At 40.7% G+C, this 21,813-nt stretch overlaps 1 protein-coding gene across 3 annotated transcripts in view; it reads left to right on the top strand.

Annotated features, from left to right (window-relative positions):
• Positions 1 to 21,813, top strand: part of ncalda (neurocalcin delta a) — a 63,867-nt gene that overhangs the window by 38,494 nt on the left and 3,560 nt on the right. For all 3 annotated transcript variants that reach the window (XM_029451443.1, XM_029451444.1, XM_029451442.1), the window contains 3 exons: positions 12,542 to 12,952; positions 19,530 to 19,635; positions 20,932 to 21,051. In XM_029451443.1, coding sequence (XP_029307303.1) covers positions 12,575 to 12,952; positions 19,530 to 19,635; positions 20,932 to 21,029 — 582 coding nt within the window. In that variant the 5' untranslated portion in view covers positions 12,542 to 12,574 and the 3' untranslated portion in view covers positions 21,030 to 21,051. The remainder of the gene's footprint in view (positions 1 to 12,541; positions 12,953 to 19,529; positions 19,636 to 20,931; positions 21,052 to 21,813) is intronic.

The following is a 21,813-nucleotide window of genomic DNA, read 5'->3' as shown; positions in this document are numbered from 1 at the left end:
TACTTTCTACGTGTATTTGGCCTCTTTTTGTATTCGGCTACACAGATAAAAGGAAGTTAGATAGTCATTCTTTCCAACAAAATAGAAGCTCAGCCACGTGATGTAACTGTCATTTGTTGCTGTGAAAGTATATCATAACCAATCAGTGTTCAAAATATTTCTGTGGTTGTAGTTAACGTGTTTTAAAATGATAGCATATTAAGATTCTCTAAATGTTTGAGAGGAAGTAAGATTAAAACGCTGCACAGTGATAATACTATGAGGAAGGATTCGAAAAGTTATTACAGAGATAATCATTGTATCCTCAATCTGAACCATTTTAAGGCATGCAGTGGATAATAAGCACACGCCTGCTGTGTATTGCCAGAGCAGTGCAGTGCGTTGCACGATGCCGTTGCATCGTGTTGCAGGAAAAGTTTAGCAAGGTTCTTTTTGCAGGAACAACCTGCATGTTTCTGGCTCTCATGTACCTTAGTCAAAATTTCTTCAAGGCTAAAATTAGTTAAACTTTGTACTTACTGGGCCTCGAAGTGTTTCGTGCTTGTCGGGGCCCAGTCCATTATCCCTGTCCAGATGTAGACCATGAAGACTTTACAAAGGAACACTTGGTGAAAAGATCTCCTGCTCAGTTTTGCATTTATATATATTCAACAATGGCACTCTGTTAGATTAGTATGTGTGTTAAACTCAATGTGTTTGTTAATTCCCAACTTCACTGAAGGAGCAGGTGTTGAAACGCACATTTAAGTGAAGTGTGCAAATGTTGGTTACTGTGCTCACTTCTTAATCTGCCATGAAGGGCAGAACAGCTGGACACTGTACACTCGTCATTAATTAGGGCTTTACTAATTCAATAATTCACATTCCTAAATTAATTCAATATCAAATTGGATCTTTTTGGGAAATAACTACTGGGAAATTAATATTTGAGCAAAAATATCTTTTATTGGCATTAAGTAAAGAGGCGATAGGGTATGATGAAATAGGTTGTAAAAATGATGTCCAACTACTCTTGACATTATTTTGAAAGTATCTGTTTTCCTACCTTTCACATAGAGCACAGAAGCAGCCCTCAGCCAAAATGGAAGGTCTTGAATTATTCACAATATAGCATGTGAATTATTTCCCAAAGGGAGTGTTGCAAATGACAGTGTGGCAGCTCGGAGATGATACATCACAGATACACAACTACTCCGAATTCTCAGTGCCTGCAGAGATCTTTGTCAGTCAGGGGGATGCCTTACTGGGGTGGTATGTGAGGAGAGTACTATCCCTGAATTGTTACTTAAAAATCACTTGAATGCAATATCTGCTTGAAATTGCTTTCTGAAGCTGTGCATTTATTGTGAGCTGTCAGAAATTAAGATTCTATCGCGAAGAGGGGATATTGCATTGTATTCTCACATGTTGTGGCAGCTGTTCACAACACAGATAGAGATATTGTAAACCCACACAGTTTAGTGCTTCACTGGTTTTGAATATGTTGTGCACATGTGACACGTGCTGTGTTGGTTCTTCCCTTCACTGTTTATAAAATGCTTTCCTACTCTGTGATTAGTTATCTACACAGTAACTGAGACTTCCTCTCATGGCTTTAGTCATTCTAACTCTGACTTTGTATACAAGGGTTTGACTGATTGCATTGTTATAAGGGTCCAACCCTGTCATGGGCAGTTTTTAAACCCGGTGTAAACCATTTATTACTGGATTAACCTGTTGGGAATGAAGGTTTGGTGGAGAATGTTCACAAGAAAAGTCCATATGAACTCGTCCCTAAAAGCCTCATCTTTTTCCTCTGTCATTATGCCTTTGCATTTCCTGCATTACGTTACCCGCACGCTAGCTTGCTAAATTGTTAGCCTCTGTAACCGCCGACAGTAATTGCCGTTGCTAGCAGCGATGTTCTCGCAAATTCAACCGCTTGAAAGCCAAATATATCCTGTGCACAACTTCCCTTGTCATAACCACAAACTCATAGAAAGAAGACAGCATAAAATGTCAAAAATCCTTTAAGTCCAATATTGCTATAAAGCAGTCATGATCATTCGTCTGCAGCATTGCCCACAATGTGACATAAAGAGGAGAGCAACGTTGGTAGAACTGGTAGAGCAGAGAATCTTATTCTATCAAATATATATAATTTGATCAATTGTTAAATACAAAAATCTTGATCATAGTAGCTTTAAAGGAAATAGTTTCTGAGTTGTTGTTTTTTACTTATAAATTAATCTAAAAGCATAATGGTGGACTGTCATCGGTGCATATTTCACCAATTTCTTAATTGCCAGAAACATACAGCATGTAGGTTATACAGTTATACGCCTCTCCATCCAGGGTCTCACCCAAGCGCTGCACTTTGTCCCGCCTTTTTTGGCCTCTTTGGTGCAAATTGCACTCCATACACACAGTGTAAGCGGCTGGTTTGTTTTGGGTACAAGAAATCGCAACAATTTTCATTCTCACAGGATTAGTGTGGTCATTTACCACCAGACTTTCTAGTGTATGTACCGTAGGCGTATACTCCTCGCTGTCAGATTACAACAACTGTGCAAATTGGTGGAAACTAAAAACACACTCTTTATGTGTTTTGTGCAGTCTTTGTAGGTTTTAGCTAGTCTTGAGGTTTGTCCCAAGCTTGAGTAAACAGTAGCCAAATCTCCCTGTTCCACATGGATGAAGTCACATCTGTATTACTCCTGCTTCATGTCATCCAATGTGTTCCTATAGTGGCTTCCTTTTCTCACGTCCACTTAACTACCTATTTCTTCTTCTATGAAACAAGTAGCTGGTGTTGAGGCTGCTTCCATAAACATGAAACAACACTGCTCAGGATGTTCACAAGAAAGCAATATGCACTTTGAATTACAGTTGTCTGGGATTCATCTTTTAAGAGAGCAGTAAAACTAATTTACTCATTCAAACTGCGTACCAGTCTAAATATTCAGTCGTGTTAACACATCCCACTTCCCTGGGTTCATCCTGACCCCTGACCTCCACTGTGATGTAACTTCCACTCTGTTTGTTATTTTCCATGATGTTATATCCTGTTTCTATATTTTCTTTGACCACAGGAAGCAGAGCGAGCCTTGTGCACCCCCATGGGCATTCTTCAATCAGAACCATCTCCAGGCTCAAGCTCTGCCCGAGTCAAATTTTGTTTTCCCCTTTCTCTTTTTTCACCCTCTCTCACACTACTGTCTCTCAAAATGCGAACATTGTTAGACATGTTAGACCTTATTCTGTAACAGCCATACATTATCCAGCTGCTCTTATAGTGGAGCATTACGTTTACATTTTACAGCTATCCCACTTCATCTTTCACAATGCCAATGGAAATTTGTTTCCAGCAGGTGTGACTGAGTGGGAGGAAGTTGCTTTTTATCATCAGTCATCAGTTTAATGTAAAAATCACTTTCAACAAAGGCTAAGTATAAACAAAACAGGCAGAAGTTGCTGTATTAAAGATTCAAAGTGATGAAAACGTTTTGAGTTATTCTGCTTTCTTCATTCTGCCTGGAGCTTGATATTTACTTCAGATTTGTTCCATACCCAGAGGGCAGTCGGTTAAAGTAATGTAACTGAGCACACGTAAGTGTAATTGACTGTTTGCCAAACCCCTCCCCGGAACACCAATAACCATATGTTGAAGGGCAGTGGACTGTAGTGAGACTGATATATAAAGAGGATGGATTGTGCTTTCTTTTCTTTTTGAACCTGTTATTTTGGAGGCTGTATGAGCCTCAGCTTTAGCTTCTATTTGATCATAATTTGCAAGATGAACATCATGCCACAAACTCATTAGGAAGATGTTTACTGAGGTAATATATCAAGTGAGAAGTAGGGTCATTTTCTCATAGACTTCTATAGAATCTGATTTATTTTTGCAACCAGTGGAGTCGCCACCTGCTGGCCCTTAGAAAGAATGCAGGTTTATTGCATTTACGCCTTGACTTCACTGCCGCTTCGTCTCCCACCAGGTCCCCACAGACAAAACAAATACATATAGACATGACCTCTGAATACAAGACAGGGGTCCTTTTTGTTGGACAAAGGAAGTTAAGATGAGATTCCTTGCCAGCTGATTCTCATAACAGTCCATCAAACCTCACTCAGCTGAGAAGTTGCTTAATCCGATGGTATCCTGGATCGTTACACATTTATATATCTAATGAATGCAAGCAAGCCACAATAAACAGTAAAGAAGTTATGTAATCCTTATTAAATACCTGTTAAATGGATAATAAGACATAGTTGTACAGCCACAGTGACATATCTCTGCACTGTGGCTATTCAGATGAAACTACATAACCCTTAAGTTGATTATGAAAGTGATTTGAGGATGTGTGTCATCTTGTGCTTCTCATTGGTTCTCTCTTTTTCTCCTGAATCAATAGGCACAATGTGTGGTTGCCTCCTCCTCCTCCTCCTATCAGGTCTGTTACCATAGCAACCTAATGAAGGCTAAGGAAGCCATTTAAAAGTATAAGAACTGAAAATATCGACCGTGGGCAGCATCAAGCTGACCAGCTAGCAGCCCCAATCAATCTGACAAGACATCAGATGTTTGTCTGCTGTCTCAGGTTTGCAAGTTTACAAGTGTGCTCAGCTTTTTTCCAAAAAAAGAATCAAGATCCTAGAAAAGTTGGCTTTAGTCCAAGTAGTACAAACTCATCTGCTCCCCTCTTGGGTCACCCTCTGTCCAGCTACTGCCTGGCCGTCTGCCAGCGCCTGTCTCTGTGTTTCCCCACCTTGCCTCCCAGTGCCACAGCATTGTCAGGAAGTTTGATGGGGGGGGGGGGGTTTCTCCTGTTGGACGCCTCTTTGGAACCAATTGAAGACTGATTTTAGCTTCAAATCTTGATGGATAAAAGCCTTAAATGTGTTTGAGACAGACTGCACTCGGGGAAAAAAGTATAAAGCAGGTATAGTGATAGTAAATGATCCTAGTTAATTATATATATTATATTAATAAATGGTCTTTGGGTTTTCCTGCTGGAACAGGGAAATAGAAAGCAGAGTTGTGTCTCTTAGGGCCCAGTAGGATGTAGGCATTTTCTTTCTTATTTTAATTCCTATTTTTGTGTGTTTCTTTGTCCTTCTCCGTCTTCTCTCCCCACTCCCATCTCTGTTGTTCCTGCTGTTCATTGTTCTGAAGACTCAAGCTGCTGCTTTGCACGAAGAAAAATCTAATGTACAGTTGTTTCTTACAACAACAAAAAAATAAAAAAAATACATTTCTTTATGGTTGCACATCACAATCCTTTTATGTGGTTAGAATATTATTCTGGGGTTTCATCCCAAACCACTTTCCATTGCAAACAAATTTCCATTGCAAATTTAGCATAGCCATGTGGGTTTCCATTAAGAACTATTTTCAGTGAGTGGAGAGACGAACCAAATAAAGTAAAGGGTAATTACTGTTTAATGAATACCATATGTCTGCATATGTTGGCTCTCAGCATTTTAAAGCTAAGGCGCAGCTAGACAAAACAAAGGTGCACCACATTTTAAATTAGCACCTGTTATGCAAAGTACTCCAGGAAGTGAAAGGGAGCTTTCCAAAGTGAAGTGCTCTTCCTCCACTCAATGTAAAGCCTTGTTGCAATAGAGCAAATAAAATGTAGTTTTCCATTGACTTTCTATAACTCAATAGCAAAATCACAAGGCAGGGCTGTTTTACCTGTGGTTATGCATACTTTATATGTATGCATGTATCATGGTTTGTTACCAGTGGACCAGTGAGTACATGTTAATAGTTTAAGCCTTTAAATAGTAAATGATTGAAGTGGGCTCTGGTTGAATACGGCTTGTCTCAATAAGGGGCTACATTTTCTAGAGGATTTACCACACAAAGGGGATCCTTCAGAGGATAGCCTTCGTCAACTCAGAAAGTCCACATTTTCAAGTGAAACTTTGCTAGTTTCACATTACAACAGTTTATTCCACGTAATGCAAGCAAATATGTGTGTCCTGCTCTCACCAGATAACAATGACGGAAGGAGAGGAGTTTAATTGTCACAGTCTTAGCCTTTCCAGTCAACAACCAAACTTCATACTCAAATAGCCTTCTTCCTCGATGTCCTGAGGCCGCTCTGTTGCGCACACGTCCCTCCTCCAGCCTACTGCAAGAAACCAGAACCAGGTTACCACACTCCACTGCCACAAGCTTTCATGACATGTGGTCTAGAAATACAGAGCTCAAGGGATTTAATCCCCGAATTAAGAGACAGCTATTGTTTGTTCTAACGTTTTCATAAAGTTGGCAGTGTTGGAGATGGCAGTCTCTTCCTTTTTTTGGTTTTCTCGGTTAACTCTTCAACCCCAACAACTCAGACATCCACACAGTCTTTCTACTGGTCTTCTCCATCTGAGATTCCATCTCCACAGGAATCTGCTGCAGCTGGACCATGAGCCCTTCTCCCCCTCTGCAACAGCTGCTGTTATAGGTTTGGGAAAGAGGGGTAGCCACGGCTGAAAGGGCTTTTATAGGAGTGGTTTGCTCATTAGTCGTGTTCTGTGGGTTTCTTTTTTTTTAATCTGTAATCTTTTGTGCAGTTTATTTTAGGAGGGTTTTAGTCAATGCTTCTTTGTGAAAGAGAGCAGAGGGGTTATTTTTGTTGAACAAATGTTAATTTTATGGTAAAGATGTAACCTTTGGGGTACCCTGGTGACCTGGGACTAAGGCATCCCCGAATTAGAGAGTTGCATTTAGTTGTACCTCATTTCTATCTCGTTTCCTGTCATCTCTGATGTCAAAACTCTAATAAAGTTATGAAACACTGACACAGTTGGAGGCAAAGATTTTTTTACTAAAACAAAAAGGTGCAAAAGATTGTATACTGCCTTTTAAGTCATTGTCTAAATAGTTATGACACCTTAGTATACATTCTGTAAACCAATGAGACTTTAGTCAAGAATATTAATGTTTATTGCCAGAGGTGTTGTTTGAGATGGTGTTTCTCAAAAATAAGAGCACTTCTCCCTTAAATCTTGTTGTTTCTTTCACTAAAAGGATGTTGCTACTCGTTCCATTGGTGTTGAAGAGCTGTGTTCTCTTCCTGATGTGTAATTTAAACCAGTGTGACATGGTCTAGTTACGTTGTGGTTAATAGACTGATGATTGTGATGTGTCGATGTGAGAAGAATGTTCTGAAGTGGCTGCTTCAAATGAAGGATACATGCAGAGTAGACTGCTGTACCGTAGGAACAATGTACGTCTAAATGATTTTCACTATGACACCCTGCTTCAAGGAAAGGATTTTAATAACGGAGTTGATCCAACTGTTGATCACAGTTGGCTACTTGCTACTCACATACCTGCACCCACACGTCCACCTATGCACACAGTCACTCAGTCTGTGTGTGTGACTGTGCACCCATAAGTGTGTGTTTCTCTGCCAGAAAGCGCATCAATGGCTCTGAGGTTTTGCTGAATGTTACTATGGTAACTGCAGTGAAATTGCTTCATAAGAGAGTGAATTGTTCATGTGTAGTATTAAATGAAACAGAGGATGAATAGTTATGGAAATAAGGTATAGGCTAGGTGGAAAAGATAGACGGGGAGTTTATGAATGGGATAGTAGTAGTGAGTTAGTGGGATTGATGAAAGACGGCTGAACATATGAAGATGGGAAAGATGAAATGTGTTGGATGAGTGTATGGATAAGATGAAAAGGTTAAAATGGAGATAAAGGTAAATATTGTTTCCTTGTGTTTTCATCCCGGCCCGTGTCACCTCACTGCTTCAGTCTCCTTACTTCTCTCCTGTCAGTGTATGAGAGCCGTCTCATAAATGTATTCATGCAGCAATGATATCATCACAGTCTTCGCAGCCTTTCATCGTGGAGAGCTTTTGTGTTTTGTCCACAGAGGAAGTGGACGGAAAATATCAGCAACTTAACTGTTGTGTATGTGTGTGTCTGTGTGTGAAGTGTTTAGGTTCTCATAATCTCAATGGCAATCCGAGCCATGGAACCAGTTCTGCCCAGGCTGTATTTAAATCTGAATCAATCACCATCCACTTGTGTCCGCATGCTCGATTTGAATGATAATCAGTGTCGAAATGGTTCTGCAGCTGGCTTCAAGAGAGGAAATGTGAGTAGATGAGAGACAAAAAACAGTGAAAGCTTCTGCCTGCCTCAAACAAAGTACTTTGAAATGTCGGCCAATCACATTGCACAGCCACGTTCTTACCTTTTCTGAACAATAGTTGGAATTTGAGGTGGTGCAAAGAAACTGGTGTAGGATTTTGAACATGAAGTCTTACAAATAAGTCAATCATTTGTTTTAATGACTTTGTTTATTTACAACTTGAGTAGATATTGTAGAACATCGGGGTCTGTCAGAATTCAGATTTCAAAATCAGACTCCTGTTATCACTGTTTGTTAGATAGATAGGAATTTCCTTTTCCTTAGCATTTATCTAACAGACTGAAACCTTGAGATCTCTTGATTTTTCTCTTTTGCAGCACTAAGTGTAGCTACTTTACTGTGAAGGCCACGCCTTAGTGTTGGATGGATTGATATTTTGAACAGACCTACTTGGTTAGTGAATGCCACTTTAAGGCTTGAGTTGGCATTTTGACTGAATGGTCTCGGCAGCTCACCTGCATTTTCATTTATTTTTCATTGTGAGAATGTTAGCATGCCGATGTTAGCATTTAGCACAAAGCACTGCTATGCCTAATTACAGCCTCACAAATTCACTAGCATAACCAATCTTGTTAAAAAAAAATTGTTGTTTGCAATAGAAAACTTTTATTAAAATGTTCCCAATTTGTACTGCAAATGGCAATTATCAATTCCCTTTTAACAGCTCGAGGTTTTTACTGTTTTTAATCCTCCTATTATCCGGTCGGGGCACACCTGGCCTATTGATGTGAGACTGTCAGAAGGCCTGTTTTTGAAAGGTTACAAAAATGTTCAGATTTACCACTCCCAGTCCAGCTGTGAGAAAGCTACCGTACATTTGTAACAGCACACTGAAGCGTGCAGCAGCCTTCAGAGGTGCAGAACATTTTCTGTCACTCACCAGTGCCTACTCATTTTTATGTCAGCTGCTGTTAATCTCATATATTATTACCATACGCAAGCTCTTGTTTTCTTTTAAACACATACACACTAGTACACACAAACAGCTAAATATTGATGTCTCTTATTGTGTGCCTTCCTTTGGCTACATTGCTCTCCTTACCATATAACTCTAACATGAAGCAAACCAAATTAGATTTAAATCTGAAAGTATAAACCGACACTTTTTAAAAACATTTTCTCATTCCAAAGAACTAAATAATCTGATTCTCACAAGAATAGTGGTACAAGCTCACACACACACACACACACACACACACACACACACACACACACACATCTAGACAAACAGCTAATAAAATGAATCTGTGTCAATTACACAAGTAATTGCCAGCAGCATCTTCAGTTGGCTGAGCATGTCGTCAGGAGCGGCAGGGCGGTTGCATCGCTACGGATTCCTTTAGTGAAGAGTCTGGTGACAAACTGAAGGTTAATCACTGTGGGGGTCAGTTGCTGCTGCAGCCCCTTAAACAGTAGTCAGTGCGATAATTGGCATAAAGTAAGAATTTACTTTACTTTCTTAACCAAACCTTCCGTTATGCACTTTAACTTGCCATTAGGACCGATGACTACTCATGCACAAAACAAAGTCACCCAAAGGTCTGTGAATGAACCAATTATAAAAGCCTGGTACATGAAATCTTTGATGCTCTTTCATTTGATGTTGAATGCCTTACATTTCTTTGTTTGCCTACTTAATTAGTTTGTGCCTTGCAATTCAAAAGCATTTGGTAAAAGGAAAGTGGCGAGACAGGAAACACTCTCGAGCCTCCTGAAAGTAACGACTAATTGAATCTGTCTGAATAGCATATGAACATTGACTTGGTGTGGAGAACTCATTGTTTCTTATTCACAACAAGCTTTGCATCCATGGCCATGTCCCGTCCTCTGCACAGCTTCATACATACAGAAAGTTTAGATTTCCTTATTTATGTTACCAGGTTATTAGCATTGTTTTTAAAGGTTGTTTTTTTGCCTAATAGGCGCTTTTTCAATAAATCAATGAAATCTGACTCCTGCTCTGTGCTGCGACTCTGCTGCTGCACTGAGCACACACTTCCACTGTACAATTGTAGCTCCATTGTCCGACTAAGTATTGATAACACAGTTAGTGTTTTACAAATTAGTTTTTTATTTAATGAACGTGGACACTGACACACAAAAATCTTCCCTTCCCACATTTCTCAACATGCTCCTGTATAAATTGTAAGCAGTGCTCAGTGTGACTGTGAAAACAATGCTCTGTGGTAGAAATAAACAAAGGAGAGTGTCAAACATAATTCCTTATAACAACAAAATCATTCTTCCATTCATTTGTGTGCCACTCAAGTGATTGCTCCCCTTGATTATGATTCTGTCCCGCACAGACACCAGAGACGTTTTCATCGTCATGTTTACCAAAGAGAGGGAGAGGCTGCTCTGTAGCATTAACCGCTTGGCTGGTTATTTTACTTTTAGCGCACTCAAGCTTTTCCATCTGGCTCTGAGAGTAGATAATTCAACACTTTGATAGGTTATCACTTCTCAAATATCCTTGCTTACACTGTGGAATTTCTTCTCAGTGGTAGCCTTGGGTGAACCTTGAGTACAGGAGGTCTGGATTTGTTTAGTTTCTGCCAAGATGTGACTTGATGTTGGTAGATTGAAAGTCTGAGTTCTCAGTCTGTTTTTCATTTCTCTCTATGAGATAGCAGTAGCAGTCAACTAGACAGTGAGTGACCAAGGATGTGAGAGAAACTTTCAGCCGTTCGGGTTAGCAGTCATTTCCTATAGTTTCCTATAGCGCAGTTGTATTCAAGGACTTTGCTAGGTGGTTTTGAGTACACAAGTGACTCATTTCCTTTTCAGAGTGAAGGCCATATCAAGACTAACAGAGCATTGCACAGGACTGAAGTCATACTGGACACAAATACATACAATCTTAACACATACAAGATAAAGTATGTTGGGGAATTACTGCATGTGTTGCAGTCACTCTGCAAACGTACGTTTTTATAATTGTATTTTTATACATAAAGTCTTATGCTATATTAAAAATACTCACATACACAAAGTGCATGGTTACTGTATTGACAGCACAATGTCACTGAGACTAGGAGCAGACACTTCCTGTACGTGTCACCCAAAGGGCCGATATAAAACAGGCTCAGAGCTCTTCCACTGTGCCATCAATATTTCCCTGTCTAACTACGACCCTCCGTCTGTCCGCGTATCTGCTACCTCTTCTGTCTCTGGAGAGATATATAAAAGTGGCCAATGTTAAATAAATATATAGAACATTATCATATAAATAATCATGCAGATAAATACAGACTATTTATGTACTATCATTATGAGATTTAACTAATTAATTGGGAAACGTTTTGTTTTATTTTAAGATGTGTTATTTTGTATATTATAATTTGTTAGAAAACCTTTTTTTTTTTTTCACACGACCAGCTGTTCAATAGTTCAACCTGAAGCTACAGCCAATCACATAAATGGTTCTGCCCTGTTTGTCACGATTACCAAAGGCGTTGTGATGAAAAGTGGCATTATAAAATCAAACGTTATTGGGGAACGTTCATGAAATGAAAACTGTTGGGATAAATAAACATGGGTCTATATAAATGTGAGGTTTTCTGTTCATTGAGGTTTTATTACATGGCAAACAGGGATTATAAAGCTTTATCCTGTTCATAAAGACGGGCACTATAAACACTGATACACCCGCTCCAGGAACAGAATTAAGAAATAGTTTCTCAAGAGTTTATGAATCTGAATGATGTTTGTTGAGAGGCTCAGCTTAAATATAATTTGGCTGCACCACCTCTTCCTTACAGTGCAGAGTTCAGTGTGTGTGTGTAGAGATTTTATAGACTAATTAAACCCCTGTTGGGCATATGGCGTTGTGTGTACTCCGAGTACACAGAGCTGTTTTCCATGGAAAGTTCCAATAGTTTGTAAAAAGGGAGTGTTTTCAGTCCTGTTAAACGTAAAGTGTGAAAAGAAGTCTTGGTTACATTTTTGGTTCATACCTCGGTGAAGCCACTGGAGGACACAGCAGCAGTTTACTTGGCTTAGCCTGCGGGTATTTAACTGATACGTACATGGGATTCAGTGCTCAAACTATCACGCCATAGTGGAACCACTTACTGAACTCCCTTTGCAAAGGTAAAGTAGAATTCAATAGATATATTATAACACAAAACATGTTTTTCAAAGGACCGACTGTAATGAGTTCTAACAACAGAAAGAAATGAAATTCCGTCATCCTTTTATATTAGTAAACCTTTGCTGCAGGAAATCATGAAAAGAGGCTCCGCACATGTTTCTCTGAAATAGAGCCACCTCTATCAGCAGTTTCCTTCTTTCTCTTTAGCTGGGACCCAACAAATCACTAGAACACTATATTGCTCTTCAAATTGTCTGTTGTCTCCTAAAACCAAACGTTCTCCCCTCCCTCTCTCAGCTGTGAGCCGAGTGATTGACAGGACCTACAGACATGGGGAAGCAGAACAGCAAGCTCCGTCCTGAGGTGATGCAGGACCTCCTGGAGAGCACTGACTTCACCGAGCATGAGATCCAGGAGTGGTACAAGGGCTTCCTGAGGGACTGCCCCAGCGGGAACCTCTCCATGGAGGAGTTCAAGAAGATCTACGGTAACTTCTTCCCCTACGGAGACGCTTCGAAGTTCGCCGAGCATGTCTTTCGCACATTCGATGCTAATGGCGACGGAACAATAGACTTTCGGGAGTTTATCATCGCACTAAGTGTAACGTCACGTGGCAAGTTGGAGCAGAAGTTGAAATGGGCCTTCAGTATGTACGACCTGGACGGAAATGGCTACATCAGCAAATCTGAGATGCTGGAGATTGTTCAGGTGAGTGCATGGAGGCAGCAACACATTGTGCTCAGTGTGTCTTTGTATACAAATACTGCATATTAAACCGTTTATTTTTATATTATTATTAACTACGGCTAACAAAAGAGCGCAGTGTATAAAATAGAGAAAATGACATTAACAGGAAGACAGTTTAATCCCATGTTAGTGTTGTCTGTGACTGAGTCTCTTCTGAAGGCACCAGGGGATGCATAGACATACACACTCACACACACACAGGGATTGTAGCATTAGCCAGGGCAGTGATGGTTACATATTTGTATTAACAGTACTCCCACTGTATCCATAACACACTCTTAATGACACTAGGAAAAACAGTGCTGGCATTTTAAGAACAGGAGGACATACAGCTGTCCACGGAGGGCACAGCTCACCTATTTAAAAAGAAAATGACAAAGTGGGAGCTCTTCTCATGTAAACAGATTATTACAGCTGCACACATTCACGTACACACTATTCATTTTTGTTACATTTGTTGAAATTCTCTTTACATCCCGACAGCAATTAACAAATCAAATGCTCTGACCAAAAACAGAAAGAAAATCTGGTAACTGTGGCTGTCGCAGGAGTCTTCCACAAGCAGCTATCTTGACAGCTGTGAGCACTAACAACAGCCATGTTTGTTGTTTATGTTCACTATGATATGTTAACGTTCATAATGATAGTTTTGGGGGAGGGGCTTTGGAGGGAGGCCTGAAGAGATGTGCTGTCAGTGTTGCCAACTTGGCGACATTCTTGCTAGATTTAGCAACTTGTGGAGCTAGAGCTGCGAGCGACTCTCATTGGAAAAGGGTTTGCAACACTGGGCTGGGTTTGTTCAGTTGGATAATTGCTCTGAGCCTGTAACTACGGCTCTGGTTGGTTCCTTTTTTGATTCAATCATGTTGGGTTAGGTCCGTTCTAGTACTGAGCTTTGCAAGTCTACGTTGTTTCCAAAGGTTTACACTACACTTTACACTTTTATTCTCTCAGGTTTAAGCTTATATGACTAATATGTGTTTGTTACAGCCTACTATAGAAACAGTGATTACGCCACCTCCTCTTACACCATCTTCCTATTTTCTTTCACCGTTTTAAATCCTGGTGTGTCCAGGCCATGACGGTACTGATTTCATGCTCAGACTTAAGTGGTGATATAAAAGAGTGGACATGGGGAGGTGGGCCCTTTCTCTAGTGACATAAATGCTGATCGGAATCTTGAACCTGCATTAGTTGATTTGTTTGCCCACTTCGGGGGAAGCAGAATTGACCCGTAAATACAACATTGACACATTATAACCTCATTAAGTTGATGTGGCAAACGTGTTAGCAAACTACCACCTAATATATCTAAGTCACATTTTTCTACTCTCCTTTTTAGCGAATCATAGTTGAGCTAAGAAGTGCAGTCAGGGGATAATTCTGCGTGGGTGTGTCCCTATGAGTGACCCCATTCACATTACACATAGTCATTTCATCCTTTGTGAGTCTAAAAGGATTGATCATGGCAAGTTCTGTCAGATTTCTGCTCTTCCTGGTTGAATATTATCTGTGTCACAGAAAGTTTGTATTTCAATATTTAGATTTTTCGTTTCTCTAAGCATAATCTGAATCACTGATGGTAAAGGTATCAAGACAACTTCTCTGATTTGATTTCATGATAGCCACTGCCAATCCCTGCAAATATGAATCTCTAATGCCTTCCTACCTCTAGACCGCAGTGATTCAGACTTCAGCCTGTCACCTGATGACATAAAACCGCTGCCCACTTTCCAATAAAAGGTGGTGCTGTTCCCAGGGACAGAAGAATAGACGGCAGTGACTCAGACATTGTCTGGCTGTGTGCATGGCTCATCAGTTGATGTGAATAAGAGCAGAAGTGTTTAAAAGATAATAGTTGCCTTAATGAGGGACTGATTATGAGTGTGTTTGTCATTGTTTATGTGGTAGTTGGTTATTAGCTGCAGTTTGTTATGGGCTCAGAAACGTTGTCCACCATACATACAAACAGCAGTTTTGTAGTCCTAACTCTAGTTTGATTGTGGCTTTTGAAATGTAGAAACAGGAGCTCTGTGTTTTACTCATTATATTAGACGGTGCCATCCTTCATTGTTGAAGTGCAGTTTTAGAAAGAGGGTCATCTCAGTTTTTGTCTCTGCCTCAGGCACACACAGAAACATTTATACACACACACGGTCTTCATCTATCCCCTAGTCGATCTACTCCCTGGCTGGCTCACTCTCCTGGTTCAAAGCCACCCACCTCTGCAGAGAAAAGAGAAAAGTTTTCAGGTAGCGCTGACTTCTGCAAGTAACTGCTGAAGTTAAAAGTGTGCCTGTGCTCAGAGTCTTTGAGTAAAGTCTGCAGCTTAGTGTGATCACAGTATTTGCTTTCAGCCGGTGGATCTCATAAAGCTAAATCCAGCCATGTTCTGTTACGTATCTGGTACGGGTTTGAGGCTCAGCAAAATATCCCAGACATACCAACATAATGAAGGTATTGTCAGTGATGTAGCACTATATTCAAATATCTCAATAACTATAGCCATGGAATTTGCACAGACATTCATGGTCACATGATGAAGGCTACTGATGTTTCTTTAGTTTCTAGAACCACGATGAGGTTAACATTTGTGGTTTTGAGTGAAGTGTCTCATGGATATATTGTTTAATCCAATCACCACGCTTCCTTGTCCGATGTTGCTGAGTGCATCTACATGCGCTGTACTTGCCAAGTACAACGAATAAAAGAGGTCTTCCTCTCGCTGTTGTGAGGTCGCCATCTTGTTTTGTAGTGCACACATGTGTAATGCATCTGCGTATCGACACCCCAGATTCTAGTATGTAGAGAAGTAACGTACATGCAACAGCATGTTACCCAGTTTGTACTCACTGTAAAGGATATTGCCGCCACACCAGTATTATTGTGACCATCACTGGCAAATGCTTCACCCAAGACCCTGTCTTTCCCCCCACTGTGACGTCCATATTTTCTATTCACAAACCTCCATTTGCTGTAGTGGCTAAGAGCTGCTGCTCACTCCAGCTAGCTAATGGTCTCTCCTGCAGAGTGTGTAAATGCTGGTGATGCTCATAATTAGCCGTGGGAGTGTTTGCATGAGATGCATCGCAGCGAGCATGGCTCATCTTCTACAGATAATGACAAAATCTGAAGTCCTGGAGAAAGATAAAAGTGTCCCAACCACTCACCAATAGTTGATATCTAACCTCCGTCTACCTTTCATCTGAAATGCAGCGCTATCAGCAGAGCAGACGGGTACAGAGGGAAGTTCATTGTCTCCATTGGCAAGAAAGAAGGGAGAGAGCATTCATACTGGTAATTTAGTGGGATTGAACAGAATAGCAGGTTAGATGAATAGATCACTGCTCAGCCAGATACAGTCGCCATAGGAAATGTATTCATCCTTTGTGTGAGGGTGAGGCGAGTCGCATTCTGTGTATGTGTGCTTATTACTGCAGGACAACTCAAACGGTGTTAGCTGGCTCTGTGGGTGCAAATAGGTCAACAACTTTATATTCTATATTTAGTTTATTAGTTTCTGCTAAACTTGCGTTTTATTTATTTCATCTTGCTATTTTAATTGTTACGCATCAAAACACCAAGGAAAATTCCTCGTATGTGAAATCCTGCTTGGATTTTGAAATGTGAACGATCTCCCTCGCTCTTTCTTTGTCTCTCCTGAACTCTGACTTTCTACATCTGACTCTATATTATTTGATGTTGTTAGGGTGTAGAGGGATGGTAATAACATTTCTGTGATGATGCTTTCCTTATCACTCTCATTCATAAGTGGCCACGTAATAGTCCTGGCTTCGTTGCGATGTCCTTTTTTTCTCTCTCTGTCCTCATTTAACTGTGGCTCAGGCTGTTTCCGGTTCCATAGGAGACAATGTGTTGTTGTCTGGGAGCTCCCTGCTCAATGAAAGGGAAAGGGAATGAAAGAACTTTTTTTTCTCCTTGTTACAATTGTGGTTATAGAATAGATGCTGCTTGAGGGTGAGGACATCTGTCTAAAATGTAAAAATACACATGTGCAAGACAAATAAAGGATGCACAGGCAGTTTTCATTGTTACATTTGTGAGAGAAATAAAGAGAATCCATAGTGAGAGGGGAGATGGAGACAGACCATCAGCCGGGGAGGATACACCAGCTGGCAGGGTGTCATGTGTGAAGAAAGAAAAAGATATAAAGACACAACCAATTAAGACAAAGGCTGTGGGCTGTGGATACAGGGGAAGAAAGGATCAGACCTTAATAACACTGGCTTTACTTTTAGTGCAGCAGAATTACTCTGCCTGGTATTCTAACTGCCTCAGATATGTTATCTAAAGACGGGCTGTGGTAAAGGATGAAGCTGCTGTTATTCTAGATGTTTCTAACTCCTCAAATCCAATGAGAAAAACCAAGTGTGTTATTTTCTCAATACTCTTCTTTATCTTGTACACACGTCATCTATTGCAGTCTGTCCGTCCTGGGAGAGGGATCCTCCTCCCTCTCTCTCTGAGGTTTATAACATATTTCCCCGTTAATTGTGGGTTTTCTTTTGTGGAGTTGTTCCTTGTGTGCTGCGAGGGTCTAAGGACAGAGCATCGTATGCTGTACAATCTGTAAAGCCACCTGAGACATTGTCATTTGTGATAATGGGCTATATAAATAAAATAATTAATGTTACTCTTTTTAGAAATAAGCTAAATCGATGTGTCGACTCATACATTTAAGGTTTCCATGCCAGTTATTAGTTTTTGTGTATTAATAGACTGAATGAAAATAATAATCAATTATCTGAAATCTTTAAAAAGTGTAATGTAATTTTATTTCTCTAAAACATATACTGCTCTGGGGAAACCATTGCTCATCCATGAGATGTAATCATTCAATGTGATCGTACAAATGGCTTTGTAGCAAGTGTAAGATCTGGTGCAGACTGGTGTCAGGAGACACATCCTCAACGTCCTCAGCTACGCTGTCATTACTGCAAAAAGATGTCAGCTTGCCTTTCATCAGCTTCCTCTCATGATATCGACCCCACGATACGGCAGTAGGCCTGTTGAACATATGCTGCTCTAGGCTTCACAATCTTGGTAATATCATATCTCCATAACGATATATATCACAATATAGCATTTTTCTGGTAAGTCTATATGAAATAACCACAGGGTAAAGACTATTTTCGTATACTGAATATTTTCTCATTTAGTTTCAAGTGAAATCATAAAGAAATCATAAATAAATATTTCCATAAATACATTGAACTGAGCAGTAATGAACATTTTGAGTTAGTCTGTGCTAGTTATTATTAATTAAAATGATTGTGTATCACGATTTCTTAATATAACCCTGAAGTTCTCTGCATCTCATCTGTTGGCAGCCATCTTGGTTGTCATGGTTTTTAATTGTACTTAAAACCACTAGTTTTCTCCTTATGGTGTTAAATTAGTGTTAACTGTAGTGGCGGTTAAGTAACCACTATAGTGACCACTTGTCACACATTTGGACGGTGTATGTGTGTACAATGTGTGTGTTCGTGGTAATGAAGGAACATGTCACCCAGTGCAACAGTGTGGCTCATTGTTGTGCTTTATGATGGCAATGGAGCTCAGAGGAAGAAGAAACTCCTCTTCCTCTCTCACTGTCTGTAGTCGGGAATATTAAGAGCGCTATAAGCTCCAGATCGTTTCACTTCTTATTGGTTGCTTGTAATTTTGGGATTTATAAATTTAATCTTATTCCACTGCGTTGTGCTGGATTAGACCATCAGCTAAATCCCCAACATGTAATATTGGCTAAATGTACTAAACACTCACAGCAGTTTGAAGGATTGTGATTAATAACAGACCCAGCTCCAAACTCAAATGAAGACTGATATTAGCGGGGCTGCTGCTTGTTCCTCAGCTCCACGGTGACCCAGGAGCTGAGCTGCCTCACTACTGTGTAATAAGAGGCATAACCAGCACTTATTTAAAGCTCCCGCTGCATTGCAATCACAATCAGCCCTCCTCTGTTCACATGTCAGCTCCCATTCCCCTCAAATCCACCTCCTTATTAGAGACAAAGAGAGTGGGCTGCCGAACCGCCTGCAATGCAACAGAAAGCAGAGGAGACACAACACTGATAAATAGTCTGTGAGGGATTGTGTATGTGCGTATGTTGCTCTCCACCCCTCCCTACCTGAACCACTAACATGTAATCACACAGCAGTAAGCAGTCTCTGTACTCTGGGCCAGGGATACAACTATCTGATACTGACCGATACATATTAAATACAGGTTCTTCAACAATATCAAATTCAGGGCTTCAACTGTCAGTAAGTGTCATTCATTAAGTCATGTCGGGCAGCGGGCTCAGTTTCTAGTGCCTAAGTGACCCCTGACCTCATGCTTCCTTACACAAAAATGGTCCCAATGAGACCAACACAGTGAGGTATTTTATTTTGGGGGAAATAGAGCACAGGTATCAGTACTCTGTATTGACAGATATTTGTTAGAAAATGTTGAATTTAGTTTGAATTTAGACATTATTCATTGATTATATGAGCTCCTTTGTGTCTCTCTGTAGGCAATCTATAAGATGGTGTCCTCTGTGATGAAGATGCCTGAGGACGAGTCGACACCTGAGAAGAGGACAGAGAAGATCTTCAGGCAGATGGACACCAACAGAGACGGTAAGCACCTTGTTGGTCATTTTGAGTTTCAAAATAATTGCTCTGTGAGAGCCTATAACTCTAAACAATCAAATCAAATAAACTACATCCAGTCCACACTGATTCTGCTGCTAAGAAGGTAAAAGGAAGAAGACAGCAGGTGTTCTGATTTGACATACAAAGCCTTTTAAATTTTTCCCTTTTGTTTTCTACCAAGACAGCAAAATCATTTAAAAACCAGATTGAATTGGTTTATTGATTGATTTCAGTGAAGTGGAACACAACATTTAAATTGTAAATGTATTGGACAGCTTGTCACTGCCACCTGGTTAGCTGGCCACCAGCTGTTGTCCTTGTACAGACCAGCCTGGTTTTCTGTCACAGAGGCACTTGTAGAGCCCTCCAGCCTGAAGCAGCAGTCCATTGACCGCAGAAGTCACACCGGACCTGCCATTTTACAACACTGACACTGCAGAGAGCGCTTTATACAGCACAAACACTCCGGCATAACCCTGAGCACAGGAGACAGAGAAACAAGATGGAAGGGACAGAAAGATGGACAATGAGGAATTAGTGAGTGTGGGAAGAAGGAGGAGGAGGAGACGTAGCAAAAGAGGAGTGGGTTGGAAGAGAGAGAGGAGGAGGAGGAGGAGGAGGGGAGAGAAACCAGGAGAACAGTGACAGCAGAACAAAGATGGCAGCACAGAGTGAGAGGGGGTGTGCTGACCTGGACGTGGAAATGTTTTTTTTTTCTTCTTCTAATGAGAATCACTAGTGTGAGCATGTCATAGAGCGTTATCCTGAGTCCGTTACAGAACCAGGGTGAGAGAAGAGCCGCCTCAACACCACCACCTGTTGGTGAGAAAACATAATCACATCATTAGGACGCACTCATTCAGGTTGTGAGAGCAATCACTAAGAATCTTAAGGGATTCACCTTGAAACCTGTGTTTTCTTATCATATCACTGAAATGCTTTTAAAACCATCAACTGAGTTGAAACCAAAGAAATCCCCGCCGGCTCCCACCGCAGAATGTTAATTGCAGCACAGCATGAGACATAGGCATTAGCCTATAAAGCCGAGAATATAAGGTACAGCAGAACGAGTAAAGCAGTTAATTAGAGAAGAGATCCAACAGGAACACATTTAGTGAGGAGCTAAAACACATCATTCTCTCAGTAATTACTGTCATTTGCTGTTTTCTGAACAAATTGTGTCTCCCAGTCAGGTGTTGTAACGCAGGTTCGCTCAGTCACGTCTGCATGTTGATAAAATGGGAGGTCATTAATTGTGTGCTGGTGTTGCATATGTTTTAGGTAAGCTGTCTCTGGAGGAGTTCATCAAAGGAGCGAAGAGCGACCCCTCCATCGTGCGCCTGTTGCAGTGTGACCCCAGCAGCGCCGGACAGTTCTAAACCTGAGGCATCAACACAACCTGTAAGGCTCACATTCAGCATCTTCACATGCAATGCAACTCATAGTGAGAGCTTCAGTTAATAAGGAATACTGCCCCCCCCCCCCCCAAAATGACCCAATTACTCTCACTGCGTTACCTTGAATGTTTGAACAAAACGTGGTTTTTCTCGCATGCCTCCACGGTGAACGAAGAATCCAAAAACGGAGAAAAGTAAATGTGGGCCGCATCTAACGACTGCAAAACTATATCAAAACATCTTTTTACAAACTCTCTCACAACTTGCTGTATAACAAGTCTCACTTATCCAGTCGTCTGCTCACTACTGCACTATATGTCTTGTTATAGTTTTGCTCTTTTTAAACGCGGCCCCCATTTACTTCAATTCATCTAGACTTTTCTCTGTGTGCATGTGTCTTAAAGAATTCAAGGTAACACCAGGCGAGTAATTGATGTACAAATATACATTTTGAGGGTGAAGGTTTCCTTTAACTAAACAGTTTGAGAACCACAAAGCGTAGCAAGTGGAGCGTGATGAGAGTTACTGATGTCAGAACGTGCCATCAGTAGGAAGGCGGAGGTTCAGCCTCAGGAACTAAAGCGCTTCTCCTACGAACAGTTGTGCCTCCAGGCAGTGAACAGGCCTGCGGGAGGGGAGCTATTCCGAGGCTGCGTGCACCGTGCAGGATGTGGGATGGGTCATCCACGATGTCATGGGTTTTTTGACTATTTGTATTTCATGGACGGATATTAGAGACTTTGTAGGAGCCGGATGTGGCCTGTTA

This window comes from Cottoperca gobio, chromosome 16, assembly GCF_900634415.1.
Source record: "Cottoperca gobio chromosome 16, fCotGob3.1, whole genome shotgun sequence".
Taxonomy (NCBI): domain Eukaryota; kingdom Metazoa; phylum Chordata; class Actinopteri; order Perciformes; family Bovichtidae; genus Cottoperca; species Cottoperca gobio.
This window is presented reverse-complemented; position numbering and strand designations above follow the sequence as displayed.